We start from the raw sequence: 22213 nt of genomic DNA on the forward strand, positions 1-22213 counted from the left end.
TATTAGAGATGTTAGATATTCTCTAGGATTTCTTCTCTGTTGTATAATTCTATTGAGTTGAAGTTTCTGTCAACTAAATGTCGTAAAGTATTTGACTTTAAATAGTAAAAGGCGTTAACTTAAGAAAAAGGTGTACAATACATTTAGAAATATTTACACTTAAACATACTCATTTCTGAGTTGAAATATCTTTAATTAGATCAAAAATCTCGTTTTTAAGATCTTCATAAAAAAGTAAATAAATGTTTTAAAAAATAAAATCTTAGTGGTAGCATTTTTGATTCTGTTGTTAATAAGGTTAACATTAAGAGAATCAAAAATGCTACCACAGAGATTTTACCATTATCAACTAACTGCATTTCACAGTAGTCACAATTAGATATTTAATATTTGAGGCACAGAATAGTACAAACCATTTGTAGAATTAATTTCTCACTAAAACTTCACTTTTATATTAAATGTTTTCTGAGGTGCTAAATTCTGATCTCTAGTGAAGAGATTACATTTGCAATTCCTTAGAAATGGTAAATAATAATGACACAATCAAATATGAAAAATGTATGCCATTCAACCAAAATAATGGAAAAAAAGTGTGATATAAAATGAAAGTACATCCTAATCTGAAATAATTAAAACCTTTCTATAGTTATTCTAAGACTATAAATGTATCATAAATAAAAGTGTTCTGAAACTGTTCTTCTAAATACAATTCTCCCCTTTATTCATGGCTATGGCCACAGTTCTCGGAGCAGTGTATGTGGCACATGGTAAGCACTAAGTATGTACTGGATGATGGGAGAAGGGTGAGGTTGTTGTAGGGAGGTCAGGAGTGAGAAGCATGCAGGAGTGAGGGGCAGCGGTGAGGTGAGGAGTGAAGGAAAGGAGAGAGCAAAAGACTTGGGGAGGGAGACTAGAAAAGGGGAGATAAGAGGGAAAAGGGGAAGGAGAACCCATGAAAAGCCTGAGGAACAGCCCCCTGAAAGGCTGCGGGAGGGCTGGGAGGGCTGGAGAGGAGGGAAGGTGGTGGCACATGAGCCTGGGGAGGTGTCCACGAAAGAGAAAAACAGGGAAGCAGGAAGGGGAAGGAGGGAAGAAAACAACAAGCAAATCCATCTCCCTGAGTATTTAGCACACTTGAAAAAGTTACAAGGCATTATGCACAGAAATAACATTTAAAATTTTAATATTCTTATTTAACGTCAATAAAAGTATTCAATATATTAATCCATAAAAATTCATGATACATATACATTTGTCTGAATACATGATCAATAAATAGAAGTTATTACATCATATTCTATGACATTTTTTAAATGTTTTTACATTTAGAAGTATGAGACGGTATATTTAAATTTCAGGTAATTTACTTGCTAAGCACCAATGATACATTCAATGGCTAATTTACACACCCTCACCAATCAGAGCAATATTACATTTTCCATGCTTTTTTGTAACAAACTGCAATCTGGAACATGACCATGTTCTGGGATGATGATGCCAGAGCTTTAGTAGTTTCTTTTCTGGGTATTTCCCTTTGTTAAGTGTGCATATCTGGTAGAACTTCTACTTTCCTTTCTGTCATCTTTGTCTCTGGATGCCATTTTACTAGAAACATCCTTCATATTTGTTGATTTTTTCCTATTTTCCTTGGTTTTAGCACTTTTTTCTAGGTCCACTTTCTCTTTTTCTCTGTCCTTTTTACCCTTAGGAGACTCCTTCCTGGATAGGTCTGCATCAGCAATTTTCTTATCCTTTCGGACATCCTCTTTCTTCCCCTTTTTTCTCTCTTCATTCTTACTTTCCTTCCTTGACTCAGGTTTCTCTTTCTCCTTCTTGAGCTCTTCTTTAGTGAGTTCTTTAACTTTCAGATTTTCCAATTAAAGGAAAAAATGTTTATTGACAGGATCTCTTAATCACAGAACAGGAAGTTAGTGAAAAGGTATTCTCTTTTTATCTCTCCACACACAGGAAATGCACATTCAGAAAGTTACTTTAATTCACTAGTCTTTATGGTGGCTAAAAATAGGTGCAAATCTCTATCAAATATCAACTATTAAAAAATGCTAGAAGCTTGTCATATTTTCCATCTTGAAATATAGTATGACTTGTCTTAAAACATTAACATGCAATATTATAAAATTGAGGGCACCACGAAGGCAGTGCTTTACACAAAGTATTAACTCACACTTTGTAACTATAATTAAAGGAACACTGGCAACGTAAGAACAAATTTTTCATAAGTTGTAAGAATATATACAAAGATAATTTAAAATGTTTAGCTCAAACAAAAACATATGTCCTTAAAATACACGTGCTTCTTTGAATACAAATATATGTAAATAACATTAAATATAATTTCATTAGTTAACTAGGAAAAAATTGTCATGTGTATGACATTTTTAAATCATTATCTGTAGTATTTAAAAGGAAAGATTAGAATTCTCTTTCTGCTTATATTCATCATGAAATCAGTATTCCTTTAAGTATGTTTCCCTGTTAATTCATGTAGAGCCACTCAAGCTAACACACGTCTTCTAGTTCATTGGGTTGAGAGAGCAATTAAATGAAACACACAGCTAATTCCAAATCTCATGGAAGGTATTGCTTTCAGCTTGCTTTACATGGTAATAAAGCAGTTAGCAAAAGCTCTGAATTTCATCTGTTTGTACTCTCATAAGGAAATCATAAGGTAAGGTGTTTGCAATGCCACATTTAAGCAGAAGCAATGCCACATTTAAGCAGAAACAAAGAAAATGAAATATTTCTTTAATATAATAAAATGTGAAAGATGTTTTTGCCCATCAAAATCACATAAAACTTACATAGCACAAATGGTATTCAAAATGAGCATTAGATTTGCAGTGCTCACTAAAAGCACTATGTCTTTCTAGGCTGTCTAATAAAATCTTGATTAACAAACAAAAACACCCCATAGGGTTTCTCCATTAACTGAATTTCCTGGTGATCAACCAGGAGATTCTTCAGTTCTTCCTAAAAAACCTTATTACAGTCTTTTAAGAATACAGAATAGTATTCATTCAGGATCATGCTGAGTCTTCATTCTACTTCAATGCGTTTGGACAGTAACATAGATACTGGCATTGCAAAAGTGTAAAATGGATGTGCAATGCTATCATGTCTTATTCTGAAAACTGCTTTTAAAAAATTCAGTCTTTAATGTTTAATTTGCTTCTCTAGATCAAGAAGTAAAATATTTTATTGTCCATTTGTTTCATCATTATTTATATAAAAATAAGATGGTGAAAATTTTTTTCGTCCCCAGAAATTATTCAGAAGAGATAGGAGGTTAAACCATTAAAAGTTCCTGATCTTAAAATATAAATCATAAAACCCTGTGAATCACACAGTAAGTCTCATCTGTTCATATTTCACCAAAAAAACAAACTACAAACAATATGCCAAGCCCGTGAAATGACCACAAGAATATCACAGGCTTATAAAGAAAAACAGGCTTATATAGAAGCATGCACATCCCCCATGCCTCTACCCACAAAGAATATGACTACTAACATATGAACAAGAATAACCACTGGCATATAAAGTCAGGCTGTAATACTGAGCTGTTAGTCTACAAATGGCTGACAGGTATAATAACTTATTTATTATTATATAGAGGCTTATATAGAGGCATGCACATCCCCCATGCCTCTACCCACAAAGAATATGACTACTAACATATGAACAAGAATAACCACTGGCATATAAAGTCAGGCTGTAATACTGAGCTGTTAGTCTACAAATGGCTGACAGGTATAATAACTTATTTATTATTATTATTATTATTTTGAGAGTCTCACTCTGTTGCCCAGGCTGGAGTGCAATGGCACAATCTCAGCTCACTGCAACCTCTGCCTCCTGGGTTCAAGCGATTCTTCTGCCTCAGCCTCCAGAGTAGCTGGGATTACAGGTGCCTGCCACCAAGTCCAGCCAATTTTTGTATTTTCAGTTGAGACAGGGTTTCACTATATTGCTCAGGCTGGTCTCTAATTCCTGACCTCGTGATCCACTCGCCTCGGCTTCCCAAAGGGCTGGGATTACAGGCATGAGCCACCGTGCCCGGACAATAATTTTTAATGAATTAAAATATCAAACACAGTAAATTCTATGTCAATGTAATGTAGGGTTATACATTATACATCCAAGTTTTCATTTTACTGAAAACTACACATTTGAATCACACTAGCTTTCACTGTGCTCTAAGACAGAGTGTCATGAGAGCTTTTGGAGAAATAAAAACAATTACTGAAGACTTCATCTTTTTTTCCCAAAAGTAATTCAAAAAAATCAAAGTAAGAAAGGTTTTAGGGAACAAGGTAAGATGTGTACATGTAAATTTAATATATACATCATAACAAATATAACATGATATTTGTATAATATATATATTCTTAATTTAAAGACTATTACAAAGCTTTGATAACATGAAAAGATAATGACTTAAAATTATAGGCTTGAAGCAGAAAATCCTTTGATGAAATCTTGATAAAACTACTTATAACCTAAGTTGCACCCAAGCAAGACCCAAAAGCAATAGTGTTTAGCATTAGTAGCAATATTAACATTCCCAAAAAATGTCATGCATTTTCAAACATTAAACTTGATTCACTCAAGGCTAAATTGAAAAAATGAAAATACCTTTAGCCTTAGTTTTTCTCTTGGCTACCCCACTGGGTCCTTCTGTTGACATTTACAAGATGAAAATAGGTTATAAACAGAAAATTTAAGGGAATTCAAAAATAAGTGTCTATTAAATAGGTAAAATCAATGCCACTATAAAATATGTTGTTAGTTAAATTCATCATTAAAAAATACTCCAATATCTCTCTTATTCGTCACTTTAAAGCTTTCCTTTCACTATCTTTAACATATAAATGCATTATAATCAGCCTATGATTTAACCAACTTCACAATTTGGCTTAGATCTTTAAGAATTGTTGGCATTAGAAATACTTAATTGCCACCGGAAATGGCATTTTCTACTCAGTGGTAGACTTCCGCTTGGGTCACAGATGATCAATTAAAAGTACTAGAGTGAAGGACCAAGGACCTTACTTCACTACTCAATCACACTTGCCATCCAAAAAAGGATAGCATATTTTGATAGAGTTCATCTTTACTGTCTGAACAATCACTGCTCTTCCACCACTTCGCACTGTCTTTTAAAAAATTATACGAGCAAGTAAGAATGACAGTATTATGTACATACATTTTACATATTTCACTCTAAAAACTTTGCAATAGCTTTCTATTTCCTCTCTTGGCAAATGAAAGTTCTGATAATAGATTTATTTTTGAGTCTCTAACAATATACCTCTAACTCTTATTCCAACCAGGCTGTACTTAGCATCCCAATGAACTGATCTTCCCAATTCTCTCTCTCAGTCACATAAAGGTTGGTTTATGCTATGTATTGGCAAACTTTGTAAAGTTCCAATCCATTTCTTAGGCACATTAGGGTTGGAGGTGCAATGTAGTGTTCATCTCCTCAGGAAGGGTGGCCTTTAGCCTGTCACTAAAGAACGAAGGTCTAAGATGTGGTCACAAGAAAGTCCCCAAAGCCATCTGACATTTTTGCAGCTGTAAATTGTAAAACCCACTTTGTACGTTTCTCAAAACTTCTACTTTCAGTATTAGATGTCTGTTCTATTATATTGTTCAAACCTCCCCTTTCACTATTGATAGCAATTTGTATCTATCAATTGAGGTCATCCATTTGAGAATGGTAATTTATTTTGGTTGAAATATCAATATTCTTCAAAAATGTTATTAGTATCTCTTACCACTGACAACATAAAAATGGAAACATGTGACCATGGTTATATTTGTCCACTTATATGAAATACATAGGTAACCATAACCAGTACTTATTCCCATGTGTTTAAAAATTATTTTTCCCAGACAAAACTTGATTCTTTCCTAACCTCTGCCAAAAACAGTGTATAACCCAGCAATAATGAGTGCTATTTCCAATCACTCTCCACTAAAGTTTATTTCAGAAAAAAATATCAAAACGATTCTCATAATACCCACTTTTAAATATGAGTAGTATCTAAGGTGTAAAACACATTAGCATAAAACATTAAAATATACTTCTAGTACCGCTATGTTCCCCTCCTGACTCCTACATGTTCTCCCACAGCAGAACCAGATTTTCCTATTAAAACGTAGAGTGAGGAAACCCAGACTGCCCTCTCCCTACCCCCACTGTTATGATCTAGGTAAAAAGAGCTATATGGATGAAAGACTAGAGTTAACTTTTGTCATGAATAAACCAAAATATTAGATTAGCATCAGATTAGTGAAACATATAAAAATAAACAGTGCTGTGCTTTATTTTAAACTTTTTTGGTTTGGGTATAAATCCTTATAGTGATAGAAATGAACACATGAACAAAGTGCAATGCATGATATAAAACTCCAAAGGATCATCTTATGCTTTTCTGAACTTAAAAACATAGCCAATAATTTTTCAATATTTTTGACATAAAAAGGACCAAGCTAATAATTTAAACAATTATTACATTCAGTTTCTGAAGAAAAGTATATAGACATGAAAAAAGTATACCACCAAAAACAGTTAACAAGAGTCCCTAAGTAACAATGAAACAAAAAGAGAGTAAAGAAAAAAAAATTTTTTTTTTGTATCCCAGAACTTAAAATAAAATTAAATTTTTTAAAAAAGGAAATGTGTTTGTTTGTTTTTTTTTTTAAAGTGAAATGATCAGTTTTAGGAAGGAAGACATGAACAAAGGTTTAGGATGAGGGCACTATTTTATTATGTTAGTTACTAAATATCCTCTAAGGTTCTTCAGAATACAGTTTTACAAGCAGTAGAGAAGGCAGTCATGCCACAATGATGAGAAAACATAGGTGGAAGGAAAGGTGACCAAAAATCTAGGGTGCTCACATCAGCCTTCCTCATTTCCTTATAAGAAAACTGATCATACATGGAATTTCCCTAGATTCTCAGGGGGACAGAAAAGGAAAAAGTTTGAAGAATTTTATCCGGGTTTTGTTTTGGAGGTCGAGGAAACGCAGGCATGTCTGTAAGAAAAAGAAGCTAAGTTCATAACAGGAGACAGGTGATGAGGTCAGGAGGAGGTACAGGCTCAAGGGAAAGGGCTAGCTTTGGAAACCAGAGGATGCAGTGTCTGAAAAAAAAAAGGTGAGTGAATGAGACAAGAAACAATAGCTCAAAAAAATCCTGAGATAGTAATGTTGTAAAGGGAAGAGAGAAGAAAATAACGGAATGAAGCCACACTAGATTATCTTAGGAAAGCAGAAAGCAAAATCATCTCTACAGAGGAATAAAATGACCCTGGAAGAAGGAAGGTTGTGGAAACGTTTAGAATGACTGCTAACAAGGGAAACTGTTGGAGCAGCATGCCCCCGACAGAGGCTCAGTACAGGTAACTTTATAACAGATTTTTTTTCCCCCAGCAACAATGGGAAATACAGTAATGGAGAAAGGGGTCAGTGGTAATCCAAGATTAGTGACAGCACGTAGAGGGGAAAAAATATTAGTTTGTGGGCATTAGAGAAGTGGACTTAAGGGAAAACCACAAGGCAGGTACGAAAGGCCCACCTTTCTATTCTTCCTAATTCTGACAGAATTAAATTCTTATCATTTGCAACTTTGGTTGATGTAGATTCTCCCTACAGTGCCAAAATGCCACAAGCATGCACTACTTTTCTCCTTTTCTATCTTTACTACCATAGCTAATGTCTAGGGAAAAAAAAGAAAAAAGGGAACATTCCACTAATCAATAAAATTCATGACAACACAAAGGCTCTTCAAAAATAGTTTCCAAGTAGTAGGAAGAAAATTCTATCAATTCGAGCAAAAATGGAAACATCTTGGTATTTCTTAATCCATTCAGACAAAAGTTGTTTTTAATTAATAGAATATATTCCAATTTAAGAAATAATCAAAGCAGCATTAGGATGTGCTTAAAATACATGTTGAAAAACAACTGCCATGCTATTTACTTTCTTTTCGTCCTTTTATACTTATTTTGATGTAAGTATTTAAAGTGATGATAGTTAATAGCTCTGGCAACTATTTGGGAATTCTTATACAGAAATTAGAAAAAAGATCTTACATTCTTCCCTTAGAACGTAACAGAGTTGCCTAAAGGAAATTTATGCTATTTTGGCAACTGCCTCAGGCCACTATTCTACATTTTCAAAATCAAATGTTCTCTATGAAATTAAAATGTTTGAACTATTAAGCCAATGGATAGATCTGTGGTTACACCACATGCAATAGACATGATTTTAGAAGACTGGCTGCATTACAGATACACAAGTAGCTACTTCAGACTTTCAGACAGCTCTAGAATTGGTCTGGATATCACTTCATACTCAGGTCACTTCAGCCACTCTCACCATTTCTAGTGAGACCTGTGAGTCACTGTGAGCCTTCTCATCTTCCTCTGTCCCACACTGGAACATCGTAATCATTTCAACATTGACTACACATAGCAAAAAGAGGCCCTAAATGTCTGAGTAACCATCCTGTTAGCGAGGCAGACTGTTCCTCTAGAATGGATGTCTACTCTTGGTAAAATGCATGTCAGGACACTACACCAATTGCTTTTTTATTTTTAAATAGATGTAATAATATCGTACAGATTAAAAAAAGATGAAGAAAAAGCTACAAACCCACCAACCCTCTACAGTAAGTGGGGAACGGAGGATCAGAACATAAGAAAACTGAAAGACTAAATAAGCAGAAAGGGATTACATCCAGAGACAGAGAAAAAAAGGTAAAATGCAGATTCAAATACAAATTGGAGATTGGAAAGGTCACCTGAAGACTTTTGTTAGCATAGGTTTGTTATAGAAACTCAAAATGTCATTTCTATTGCAAAAAAATATGTCCAATAATTTTACCACTTATTTAAACCAGTTTAAAAAAAAAAAAAAACCTCAGTATTTTATTATGCAAGGAGTAACTCCTCATCCTTCAGGACCCACACCAGCATATGACATTATTCATATGATATTAATGAATATCACATGCAGGGCTTAGCATTGAAGGAGAATTCAAATAAAACCGAAGATCTGGTTCCTAGTTTCAAGGAGTCCACAAACTACTTAATATCTAACTCCTAAGTATTACAGAGGCATCTCAACAAATAACAAAGGCAGTGAATTCTGAATACTGGTTCCATCGTTTAACTTATGAAAATAAAGTCTGGGTCACTGAGTTTCTTTAAGTATTCCAAATATGCATTGTGATCAAAGATTCCACAGCCAAATCACAGAAAATTTCTTGTATGTTTTATAGACTTAAGGAGCTAGCCCAGCGGATTATTTAGAAAGTGTCATGGAGCATCAATTCCCAAAAAGCTAACTGTCAAGTGACCAAATTAAGAATAACTGGCTGTGCTAGGTCTAATTTTTTTATAATTATCCGAAGTCACAAACATCAGGGTAGACAAACAATCTGTTCTATCTAACTAAATAAAAATAATTCAAACAGAAAATAGTCCTTCTTTCATGTCTGGATACAGCTCTATAAGACAGGGAGGTAATTTCTAGAATAAAGAAAGAATCAAGGACAAGATGAAAATGCAGGACAGCCCACTATTCCATATGTCCTCAGCACCGAGGCGTCTGCAGGATCCCCAGGGCAGCAGGCTGACAGCCAGGCCTCAGGACTGGGTAAAATTGGCACCCAGAAGACACTTCCCCAACTGACTTATACCCACCACTCATGTCCCAAAGCAAGGCAGGCTGAAGAAAGCTAAAGGGCTAAAAAGAATCCCCAGAGTGCTGCTGTCTTGTTTTCGTGCCAAACTCCGGAGAACCCAGCGCCTTTACAATCGGACAAATGTCAGCACATCCGAAGAAGCCAGAACAGTGACTCTGAGGAGACAACACTATATCTCAACACGAAGCCTGTTCCACAGAGTTTCTCAACTCTGAAAAGGTAAAGTAAATACAGTATAACTTAAAATTCCATAACTATATAAACATTCAAATTAATGGGATATGATTTTGCCTTAATTTAGTTCTTAAGTTTAAAAGACATGAGGTAGGAAAAGACTTATATTATGAAACAAAGTCAGAAAATACACGCTTAGAAAATTAAGAATTTTAGCAATACATAATAAATCAAACTAAGGTGAAGTAATTTTGATCAGCTTTGAGATACTTTATAGCGCAGTTTTGCAAATACCTTTATTTTATCTCTCTCTCTCTCACACACACACACACACACACACACACACACACACACACAAGCCTTAGGCACAAGTTGACGGAAGTCACAGAAGTCAGGGGTTCGTCGGCTACCTGGGTGTCACCTTCATCAGAGGCTTTCAGAGGAACTAATGAGAGGTGGTACAAAATAAGTAGCAAATTTTTATCCCACATTCTTGTTTTTCACTTACAAAAATAAAGCATAATTAATTTCTGTACATAAAATATGCATTAGTAGGGCAAATAAAGCCTGATGAAAAATTAGTAATTTCAAATATTTTTAACACAAAATTTAATCATTTACTTCTTATCAATTAATCGAATATCTTCTAGTGTTAGTAGTAACAACACGTTAACAAATAAGATTCCTTTAAAAAGTATATCCCGGAAATTAGGCTGGGTGAATTTCATTGAGTGGGGCTGAAGATTCCTTTAGAATTTAAACCTAATAAACTTTGATATTTCATAGTACCCAAGTATGAAAGCAGAAGACACAATAAATACAAAGATTGAATAAATTTTCAGAAGGAACATTACTGAATGATACTCATTTGTTGCAGAACATGCTACTAAGTGACAGCTTAACTGAAGTCCTTGAATATTTGGAAACAGAAGCTTTAACAGACTATCTTCTGCATTAACAGAATAAAACATATTTGCCCATTAGTGCGGGCAAGACAAACAAGAGCTTTAATAGTCACTTTAATAGTCATTTAAACTTTAAGAGATTATTGTCCAGTGTGTATATCCACATCCAAAAGTAGCTACAGAATGTTTGCTTTTTAATAAGATTAGCAAATTGGACAGTATTCGCTGACACAGGTAAATGGTGGGCAGAGGGAATGGATGTCCCATGCTGACTTGAGGCTGCTACTTTCAGGCTGTTATTATGACAGCCTACAAGAGTAATTCATAACAATTTAAATTTGTCATAGTCCCCTCAGAATAAATGGATGAATGAAACACTTATTGAAAGTAATTTGATTAGATATAGAAGACAAGAAATATTTGAAAAGTAGAAATTACAGTTAAATAAAACGTGAAGAAGTGCAAGCATTTTCAAATTTTTAGCTCTCTGACAAACTAACACTAAGCAAAATCCTAGAGAAGCTGGAAGAGATTTAAAACCATGGAACATCACTCCTTCAAAAAGTAACATCCCTTTCCTTATCTTCCTTATCCCTAGAAGAGCTTTGCTTGAGGGGAAACTGATGAAATCTCATTTTAAGAAATGCATTTTGTATATAGCTGCTACACCTGTTTTGGTTACTATTGAAGCAAACTCATTTTTAAAGCAATTGATTCAAATATGTTTTTAAGGCTTTCTAATGGGAAAAGTTTACTGCCCTAAATGGAATTACCACTTCAATAAGTTTATAATTCTAAAAATCACATTACATCTAAGCCAAAATCAATATCCAATTAATAAGTTAATGAAGGAAAAAATGGAAAAAGACTTATTTAGGATGAATAATTTTAATATGTACAACATTAAGATACATATTCACATGTTCCCTCTTGTGTAATATGCCTACTTTAAAAAAAAATACAAATTACTTTCTCTGGATGTATATTTGGAAATAAAATTTAAAATAAATTTTGCTTTCACAGACAGAAATATGTCATGCTACTATCTGAAAACAGTAAGTTAACTTACTCTAAGGCAAAAACATGGAGTTATTTTTAAATTATTTTAAAAGCACCATTAACACAGAATTTTACATAGAAATTTGTATGAACCTATCTGACAAACCTAAACAAATTACAATAAAAAATATCAGCTTAGTAAAGAACCATCATTTTATACATCAGTCATGTTAAAGAACAGAGAAGCATTTAACTTAAAAATCATGCCAGAAATATTTTTATAATGAAATCCATTAGAATCATCATAATTAATAGTGTGTTAGAAAGACAAGCATCAAGGGTTAACCACAACACAATTTGCTGTTAAGTGTCCAAATTTAGTTCAGTGAATACATGAGTTGAAACAAAACGATACAGAAACCAATTATACCACCAAGAACATCATTTTCAGTGTACTTTGTAGCTGACTACAAGAATGAGGAGTACCATTTTCTTCAATAGAAGTTGGGGGAGCTGAGCGAGCAAGGGACTAGCTAGTAGCTGTACTGGGCAAGATCACATGGTTGACTTGCACGGTAAGATCACAAGCGCCCCACTGCACATTAAGCCCTGCATAAGCCAAGGAAAGAAAAGAAAAAGGAGGCTGCTTCAGGTGTTCATTAGCCAATGACTTCAGTCCCTGAATCAAGGTTACTGGTTATGTAAATCCAATATGACACAAGTCTTTCCCTGAACCCCTTCATTCTGTGACGTACCATCAACACCATCTGCGGTTTCGCTTTCTTCTTCTTCTTCTTCTAGCATTTCAAAAGGAGTCATTATATCATAGAGAAATGAGAGGAAACCATAAAACCAATCTGAACTTTCCTCTGCTAAAATATTAAGGACTTCCTCAAGAGAATCAATATTTTCATTACTGCCATCTTTGGTCAGGCCTACATAAGAATAAAGGAAGAGAGAGAGAAAATAAGGAGAGCAGTTAGGTGGAAAAAAGAAGTGGAGGAAGGGTGATCTCAAAAGCGAGGTGCATCAAGGTCAGAGAGGTTTACAGAAACGGTATTTGGAAAATAAAGAAGTCCATTAAAATGCACACCTTACAATCAACTCTCAATCAAATGTCAAAAGAAAGCCACAATTTGACCAAGCCTCACCACTCCTACCAGCCCCTACCCAGGTTTACCTTTCTCTCATTAGAGTGTTGAGTTGAAAGACAAAATTTTATCATCAAAAATCAATGGACAGTAATGGAAAATCAGTTGACAGTAAAAGGAAGAGTGAGTAAAAGCAGTATCAGGGAAAAAAAGATATATACTCTGACAACCTCCAGATTTGCTCATTTACCAACCAGTTTTATCGAGAGTTGATTATACACACATTCGTTCATTTGTTCATTCAAACTAGAAAGGTTTATTTCCTCAAACTTCTCCCCTCCCCCCACCACCACCCCACTTAAGACCTGGAGTTGACTTAGGAAATTCTGGAGTTAATATAACTAGCAGTATTACCATTTATAGCATCCATAGGTGGGCAAAAATACACTCAAATTATGTAACTCAGATAATTTTAACACTTAAATTTTAACACTATTAAATGTGGTAGTTCTATAAAACTCTGGCAACTGACTCATGGTCCTGTAATTCTGGCCAATGACAAGAGTCAGCTATTAATAATAATTCACTTTGCCTACCGATATGAAATGTGATCAAGGCCTTAGCTGGTCACTTGCAATAGGAACATTCCAAATTCCTCTCCCCATGGGCCTGTGAAATTAGCTTCTATTGCTAAGACCCCTTACAACTAAGTATTGGATCCCAAACAGGCCTTAGGATAGAAATAAATCAAAGTATATATTGTTTTCATCATTTGTTTTTTTCCTGTGAAGAACTGGCTCTGGGTAGCAAAGGTTTCTTAGCTCCAGTAGGTATCAGAATCTACCAAGCTGTATACCAAGCCCTTAATTTTGAGGAGGAATAACAGGGTGGGGTGTTCTGACTGTAAGAAATGTGAACATCCATGACCACTGAGCTTTTCTGGTTGTAACCACCTAATTCAGTCATTTAAGGTTTGGCAACACACAATTTCTCCATGTAGTATAACTACCAGCAATCAAGATAGGCAGATAAAGGATAAGACGACAACTAATGTAAAAGTTTTAAAGATTATAGTGAATTTTCTCTGCTTTACTCAAAAGAACTATATTATGTCATTGTTCATGTTTTTGGTAGGAAAAACGCAAATTGCAGTTGGTATTTAAATTACTTTTTGACAAGCCTAGAATGTTTTCACTGAATTTAGCAGTAGACAAATGCTGTGAACAAAGATCTATAATCCCAACTAAGTCCCTATGGGAATAACAGTTTCTTCTTCCTGCCTTAAAACACTATAGCTGCATATTTAGTATAAACATCTTTACTTTTCTCCATTTGCCAATATATTATAAGTACTTCCAAGTATTACATATAAAACTTTTCCATCCTTCAGTATGACAGATGACCATATGCAACAAATATGCAAAAGCATTTGAACAAAACTGTTTACCCAGCCAAGCAACCTTCCTGTGGTTCTCAAGACAAAAGTACTAGTCGAGAGAGAAAAATATATATTCTCGGCATGTGATTCCTTCTGAACCTCTCTAAGAACAGGGCTCAACCAAAGGGAATGCCTTTGGCTTGGCAAGATCTGGTCTTCTCCTCCCATCAGCTCACTCATGCATCTATCAGTCTACAAATGATTTTCCAGGATGTAGCAAGTGCTGACTGGCTTCCCTTTTGCTTTCCAGCCATACCTGATACGATGCCAGCTAGGTGCTAGCCATAGGACAAAAGGACAACCACATGATCCTTAGGTGGTGTCACTCTAAGGATTTAGTCCTCGCATCATTTAGTTCTTGGGTCATTTTCCTGTTGATTTTATTTGGAAAATAAGTTTTTAAAGAATGTATTTTCAAACAAGGTAGTTTTCAATAATCTGAACTACAATCAAAGACACCTATATTTTAGTTAATTTGGCCACAAAAATAAGAAGGTATGTAAATGAAGAAAAATGGGCTTAGCACACTTTCAAAGAATCAGAAGGGCCTTGGCCAGAAATAATCAAATAATAAAATTAATGATGGTTAGGGGTCTTGATTTACTCACATATATTTAATTCTATTTCACAAGAAAAGCCAAACTCTAAAATTGAGTGAAATGTACCATGTAAATGTGTACATTTCCCCAAATTTATAAGATTTAGATATATGCAGATTTAAGAATCTAGAAAAAAAAACTTATGAAATAAATGCAAAATCCTATGAAAGTTTAACATATCTTAATTATTACTATACCTGCGATGCCAACAGCTCCTCTTATCTCTGATTTCCTACCCTCCTCCTTCCCCTTGGATCTCCTGGGCCTTAATCTAAAACCTAAACCCTTAAAGTTTAAACTTTACCATTAAGCTCCCTCTCCAGTGAGAATGTACCTTGGAAGTCTGGCTTCATTTTGGGTATATGCTCACTGTAGTGCTCCCCCCATAACCTCTACCTGACCTCAAAGAACCCATTAAAGCCTCTGTACTCCCAATAATTTCACCAGGCTGTCTTTGCAGTAACCTTCCAGTAACAGAGGCACCACTAAACTACAATAATCTCACAAACCAGAAAAGAACTTTAGTCATAAAACTCAATTCAAGTTAAGGTTGCATTTCATGCAGAGAACTCAAACGCTATGAAATAAGATTAGAGGTGATAAGTAAGCCTAACATTTCACCTTTGGTTTGTTTCATCTGTACTGAAGCCACAAGCCAACTGCAAACTAGTACAGGAAGAGTAAAAAAGTATTTATGTAGCTTTATCTGATCTGTCTTTATGCATTTATTAGTAAAGTTACCAAAATAAACCTTGATATTCACCAAATTTAGTTCCACCTCCAAGTGTATAATTCTTATAAATGGCACAATTTATGAGTTCCTCACACTATACCTGCAAACAGCAATATTCAAAGTTACAATTAATTAGTTTCTTAATGGTAGGTTAAAAACCTTAAAGGGGATGACCTTTTGAAATCTCAAATACACCAAAAATCAAGTTAAGGTAATAGTTTGCTATAGAAATCAGTGTGTTTTATCAAAGAAATACCACATTTTAATTTCTAATGGCATTTCCTGACAGACCACATAGCTGGTTTTAAGCAAAAACAAGCAAACAAATAAAAATCAATAAAATGCAGTAGATGAGAGTAATATCATTTCTAAAAATGAGGGAACTTGGCCCACATTTTATTTTATCTTTAAAATAAAAAGCTTTGCTATTCAGAATGTGTCATTTAAAGTGATATAATGAAGTAATAAACCATTTATAGGCAAGCAAATTAACATCATTCTGATAAGTTCTACATAATTTTGTTTCTTTTACATGCCTAAGATTATAGTCATCTGAGGATTTAATATATTTAGAGAAACTCAAATATAGATACACAATGACAGGACTACATTGAAAATTTCATTAAAGTTAAGACAAGAAAAGAAATTTCATAATAAGTTTCGATGCACAAACACTAATTCCCAATGGGCAATAATAAAAAAAAACAAAAACAAAAAAACACCAACACAGGTCAACATTAGGAAGGTTTATTACCTTTAATCACAACTAAAACTCTATTTTCATATTTAGAACTTTATTTCATAAGGAGGTGGAATTAATCTACTAAAAGCAGTTTCACTAGTTACAGATGTGGCATCCTACCATGTTTTCATGTCTAATAAATATACACAAAACAGTGTAACTAAGAATAATTTATTTGGGTCATTATTTTATAAGCTTAGTGTATAATATCATGCCATATCCATTATTTTTCTAAAGACTCTTATATAAAAAGTTTTAACATATATTATGCTACATACAAAAGCAAAGGAAGTCTCACCAGGCCAGATTATATAAAATTTGCATATTGAAATTAACACCATTCTTTCCAGCAAGACAGCACTTTAAAACAAATAAGGGAATACCACATTGTTATTTATTACAAGAAACATCTCTGATAAAGACAAGTAATTCTGATAATGAAAGAGAAGGGTCCAAGACTTCCAAAATAAAGACACTGGGTCAAAAGACCAGGAGTTCATATTTTAATGCTACCGTTAAAATATGCATGGGACATTTTAAGATGTTTATTATCAATTTTATTTCATCATTAATTTATGTAAGCCTGTAGAAATTTACATTTTGAAATGGAAGTGAATGTGTAATGTTAATGAAAAATGGCTATAATTACCATATCTAAAAACAGACTAGGATATTATCTACTCAAATTCTAAGTTCAGAATAAGAAGTACTTTAAATCTGGAAATACACATGAAATTATTATACTTATCAAAAGATATGTGTAAGAGATATACACTTATTCATTGATAAAAGTAAATTGACATGAAAGAGTGTGGAAAAATAAGCCATTTAAAATTTTAACAGTAATGAAATATATGATTTAAGGGAGAAAAGTCTCCTGTAAGATATATACTATTGAGATAGATATTATTAAAGCAAAAATAATTGTTTCCAGCATTTTATCACCACTAACAAAAAACATAAAATGTGTACTTGCCTAATAAAACTTTGGCATCATCCACATCAAAATCTCCATCACCATCAGCATCATAGATTCCTAGTTTTCCTATAATAGGGGAGAAATGATGGATATGGGAATAAAAAAGAAAAGAAATTTAATAAGGTATTACAACTTAGTGAAGTCATGCAACTCAGTCATAAATGTTACCAATTAATACAATTCTTTGCTCTTTTAATCCTGCAAAGCAGTGTCAAATGAATATCTTACCTAAAAATAGCAAGCAATTCAGTTAAGAGAGTCAGGAAATGTTCAGCTAATAAATTCTATGAAATAAAACTGACACAGCATTATCTTTAAAGATTGAACAACATCCTGATCTAATTAGTTCAGAATAATTTTTATTATACTGCTAAAAATATTCTTGGTAAAGTTTTTAGCATATATGAAATAATATTGATGCATTCCTAAGTCACTTGAAATTTAATGTTTCTAAAGCATGAAATTTCATCACACTATCAATATCTGAACCAAAAGAAACAACCAAGCCTCAAATAAAGACCAAATGTAAATAGATTAACATAGAATCTAAGTACTAAAAATTAAAAAATCATTAATTTTATATTTTACAATCATGACTTATAACAGAAATATCATGAATTAACCTTTAAAAATAAAAGATCATTCTGGAAATAAAGTATATAAAACTGGAGGCTTCGGAAATCATAAAGGAAAACTTATGATTATTCTACTTAACTTAATCAGCACAGGCGATCTATACTAAGAAAAAAAGGGCTTAAAACAGATATGCTGAGAAGACAATACTACCAAAACCTTTCCTCCTGATGAACAGAAAATGTTTTTAGGCTTTAGTGCTTTATCATAAGGAACACTGTTATTTTGTTTAGCATTTCAAAAAGTCAAATATATTCAACTCCCTAAAAAAGCATCCTAAAATCTACATGATTCTAATTCATTACTGGACAATGACTGTGGAGAAACATAATAATGTTAACGTACAGCAATTTTTTAAACAGCATTCTCAAATACAGCATTAGTACTAAAAAAAAAATTTTGGCAATTGTTATCATTTCTTTAACACAAAGTACATTAAAAAATTACAGAAGAACAGGCAGAAATTTTGGCTCAGATTAGTTCTGATCAATCTTTATCTCCCCAGAGCCCTTGCTCTACCTAGGAAAATGGTTAACTTGCTATATAGAAGTCTGACTTAGCAAACACATACACATTTAAAATGATTATGATGAAAGAAGAGATAAGGATGTTATTTCAACTGCTAAGAAAACAAAAAGTACTAATCAAGGCTATGCAGAGTACAGAATTCAAGAAACAGTAAAAGATAGAAAATACTATCCTTTCTGACAAACCCATAATGGGAAATTGGTCCTATCACTTATATTCTGATGTAGATAATAACTAAATTAGTAGAAAAAGGATGAGCCATTAGAGAGTAACACACGTAGACTTGAAATGCAACTCCAATAGCCTACCTTGAAGCACCTCTGATAAGTTATAACGGAAGTCCTTTGCTTTGGCTGCATGCATGTAAAAACATGAAAATTGTTATTTGTGCTTAAAGGTACAAATACTTAAAGTGTCCTCTTTTAAGATACATTCCCTAACAACATATCACTGTAAGTCAGTCAAAGCATAGATCTACTCAGAAATTTGTCTCCAAACTAAAATTCTCCCTCAGTTGGTCTGTCAATCTATCCAGAAACACTTTCTTTAAAGTAATGAAAACGAAAAACTTCAATGAAAGACAGATTACAAATAAGCATATTTTGTTATTCCTACAGCCAAAAATTTGTTTGCCCTTTCTCCCCAAAAATATGTCTATAATTTGACAAGTAAAGCAGAAGCACAGGAGGTCCAATGCAAGGGGATATCACCCATGCAACATTGTACATAGACACAAGTGTGCATTTTTTCCAGTGACAGGTCCACATCTTTCACTGGATTACTAAAGAGGAGGACCATTATTCACAATAGCCAAAAAGTGGAAACAACCCAAATGTCCATCACTGATAAACAGATAACCAAAATGTGGTGTGTCCATATGATGGAATATTATGCAGCCATAAAATGAAGTACTGAACTTTAAAAACATTATGCTAAGTGCAAAAAGGCAGATACAAAAGACCATATAATGTATGGTTCCATTACTCGAAATGCCCAGAATAAACAAAAGCACAGACACAGAAAGTAGATTAGTGTTTCCCAGGAGAGGGAAAGAGGAAGAGTTTGGGTATTTAGGGGAAGGGGGTAACAAAAATAATCTGGAACTAGATAATGCTGATGGGTATATAAAATGATGAATATAGTAAAAAAAAAAACTGAATTGTACACATTCAAATATATATAATATTGAATTTTATTTCAGTTTAAAAAAAGATTTTTGGGGAAGTGAAGGAGAATGTGACTCCAAAAATAACAGAATCATTAATGTAAAAAATCATGAAAAACTTCAGTGATTACAGAAAAGGAAAAAGGTGGAGAAAGGACACTATCAGAAGGACCACAGCAACTTCCTCAGAACAGCACACAGATCACACCTACACACACACAATAATATCTACAAATGCCTATCTCAGCACACCCATCCAGTACCTATATGTGTGCACACGTACTCATCCCATCCCAACAGAGACACAGAAGGGTGTACTTTGAAAACCCTCTCTAAGGAAGAGTTTTGCATATTGTGTGGTTATGATCCATTAGCAAGTCCTTAAATAAATGTAATGGCTCACGATCAAGTATTTTTAAAATTTATAATATAACAAAATTGAATAGAAATCAAAAAGTACTGCATATAGTGAGAATGAGTACTGTTTGATAAAACTTCTCCCTGTGTGACAGACATACAATATAAAGCCTTTTTTCAAAAACCTACAGGTCACATTTAAAGAAGTTCAAAAGACAATACTCCAAGGTAACCCTCTTCATATCCCCTTTCAGCCTCACTCTATTGAGAACCACTGAAAGGCTATAGAAATTACCAGTACCAGAAAGATGATAACAAATATTCAAGACTCCTAAGAGATGTCACTTACTCCCTTACAAATTCACATAAGGATATCAAAATTCTTACCTAGAACTTCCTCATAGTCAACAAGATCAAACCAAACGACAGCTACAGACGTCCAGACGCCCAGCAATGCAATCACCATAAACCACGTGAAGAATGAAGTTCCTGAGAGTCCGCCTTTCCTCCCGTTCTTGTGTCCTCCATGCTTTGTCTCTGTTTAGAAATAAATGTAAGATATCATAAGAAGAAAACACTTTACTGAACACCTATTCTCACAATTATTTCTCCAATAATTTGGGATTATGTACAATGATAGATCATTTCAAAAACAGTTTCCAGTTAAATTCTCAAAACACATCACACAAAATATTTCTGAAAACAGAAAAGATTGTTTAGATGCAACACTAACTTTGAAGTAGTGCAGGAAATAAACTCCTGAATTTTTTTAAAGATTTAGTATAATATGTATATTCCATTCAAGTTACTCATCAAAATGACCTGAATATTACCTCTTTCCAAAGGCAGAGCACATAAACAACTTAATGAAATCACATAAAAATGTAGCCAAATCCTTTTCTCCGTCCCATTTCATTTCTGCAGAAACTTAAAAACTCTGTTAACACACAGAAGAAAATATCTCCCCCTAAACCATTCCATATTCTTAGCCAGAGAGAAAAGGACAGAAAAGTGAAACAGCACAATCCATTCCTACTCCTTTACAAGATCCGTTGAGGCCTAAGGAAACAGGAAAAGGCTCATTCACAATTGGTCTCACTGCAGGAAACAGCTTTGTAAACTGCTGTCCACCTAAAGTGTCATTTATCGCATTTGATATGCTTAATATACCTTATATTCTTTTGTAAATATTCTTCTTACAGCCAAAAATAAACAAAAATGATTTGATATTAACAGAAAATAGTCAACACTGCCCTTAAAAAGATATACAATATTCAAATTTCCCAGAAAAAGGAATATAATACATACATCAATATTAATAAATAAAAAGAATAAATAATATCCCAAAATGCCTTCTGAGAAGAGGAAAAGTTTATCAAACAGATGATGGAGGGCCAGGGCGGTGTCTCCCATTTGTGTGGCAGGTAGAGTCGCCATCAAAGTGCTTTCATGTGCTTTGCTGCCGGTGATCCTCACGGTGTCCTGCCACTATTTCTACAGAGGGCATTTCTGGATGTTTATGCAGGACAATGTTTCATCCTGTGCACCTGTTCCTCGCATTGCAAGATTTCTGGCATCCCTGGTTTCCCCTGGTCTCAAAGGCAAGGAGCTGTCAAGGCTTACGACAAAAAAAATATCCCCAGACATTTCCGCATGTTCCCTTCAGGGGCAGTTCCTGGGTGAGAACCAACAGGAAGAAGGACAGGAATAATTATCTGTTTTATAAGTGAAACATGAAATGATTCTCCCAAAGTCACCAGTACAAGTTGGGTAGAACTAAGAACATACTCTCATCTCTACAGCTCTGAGTTCCTTAATCTCTAATCAGTGGGCCAAATTACACGATTTCAAAAAACCCCACTAGCTCTAATCTAGAACTTGCCCTTTGACTTCTAAGTCCAGTTCTAATTACAGAATACTATTAGTAATTTCCAGCGGCTCAAGTCAAGAATATATTGCCAATATATTCTTCTGGAAGAAAAAATGAAATTCTTTGTGTTAAAAGGATACACGCATTTTTTAAAAATACACCACTAGATCAGTTTTTCAAAAGGGGCCATAAAAACTAAATCCATCTGAGTATATATATGTACACTCAAACATATACATATATTTATCTACATGCCTACAT

General features: G+C 33.9%; 1 protein-coding gene across 32 annotated transcripts in view; it reads right to left on the minus strand.

The window, feature by feature from the left end:
• Positions 1-22213, minus strand: part of ASPH (aspartate beta-hydroxylase) — a 214078-nt gene that overhangs the window by 163093 nt on the left and 28772 nt on the right. For 16 of the 32 annotated variants that reach the window (XM_055116588.2, XM_034966138.3, XM_063606778.1 and 13 more), the window contains exons 2-3: positions 20470-20619; positions 17397-17465 (exon numbers count right to left, since the gene is read on the minus strand). In XM_055116588.2, coding sequence (XP_054972563.2) covers positions 17397-17465; positions 20470-20619 — 219 coding nt within the window. Of the gene's footprint in view, positions 1-1353; positions 12753-17396; positions 17466-18868; positions 18914-20469; positions 20620-22213 lie in introns of those variants that run through there. The other 16 variants (XM_034966135.3, XM_055116590.2, XM_034966140.3 and 13 more) reach the window with 4 other exon arrangements.

Source organism: Pan paniscus, chromosome 7, assembly GCF_029289425.2.
Source record: "Pan paniscus chromosome 7, NHGRI_mPanPan1-v2.0_pri, whole genome shotgun sequence".
Lineage (NCBI taxonomy): Eukaryota > Metazoa > Chordata > Mammalia > Primates > Hominidae > Pan > Pan paniscus.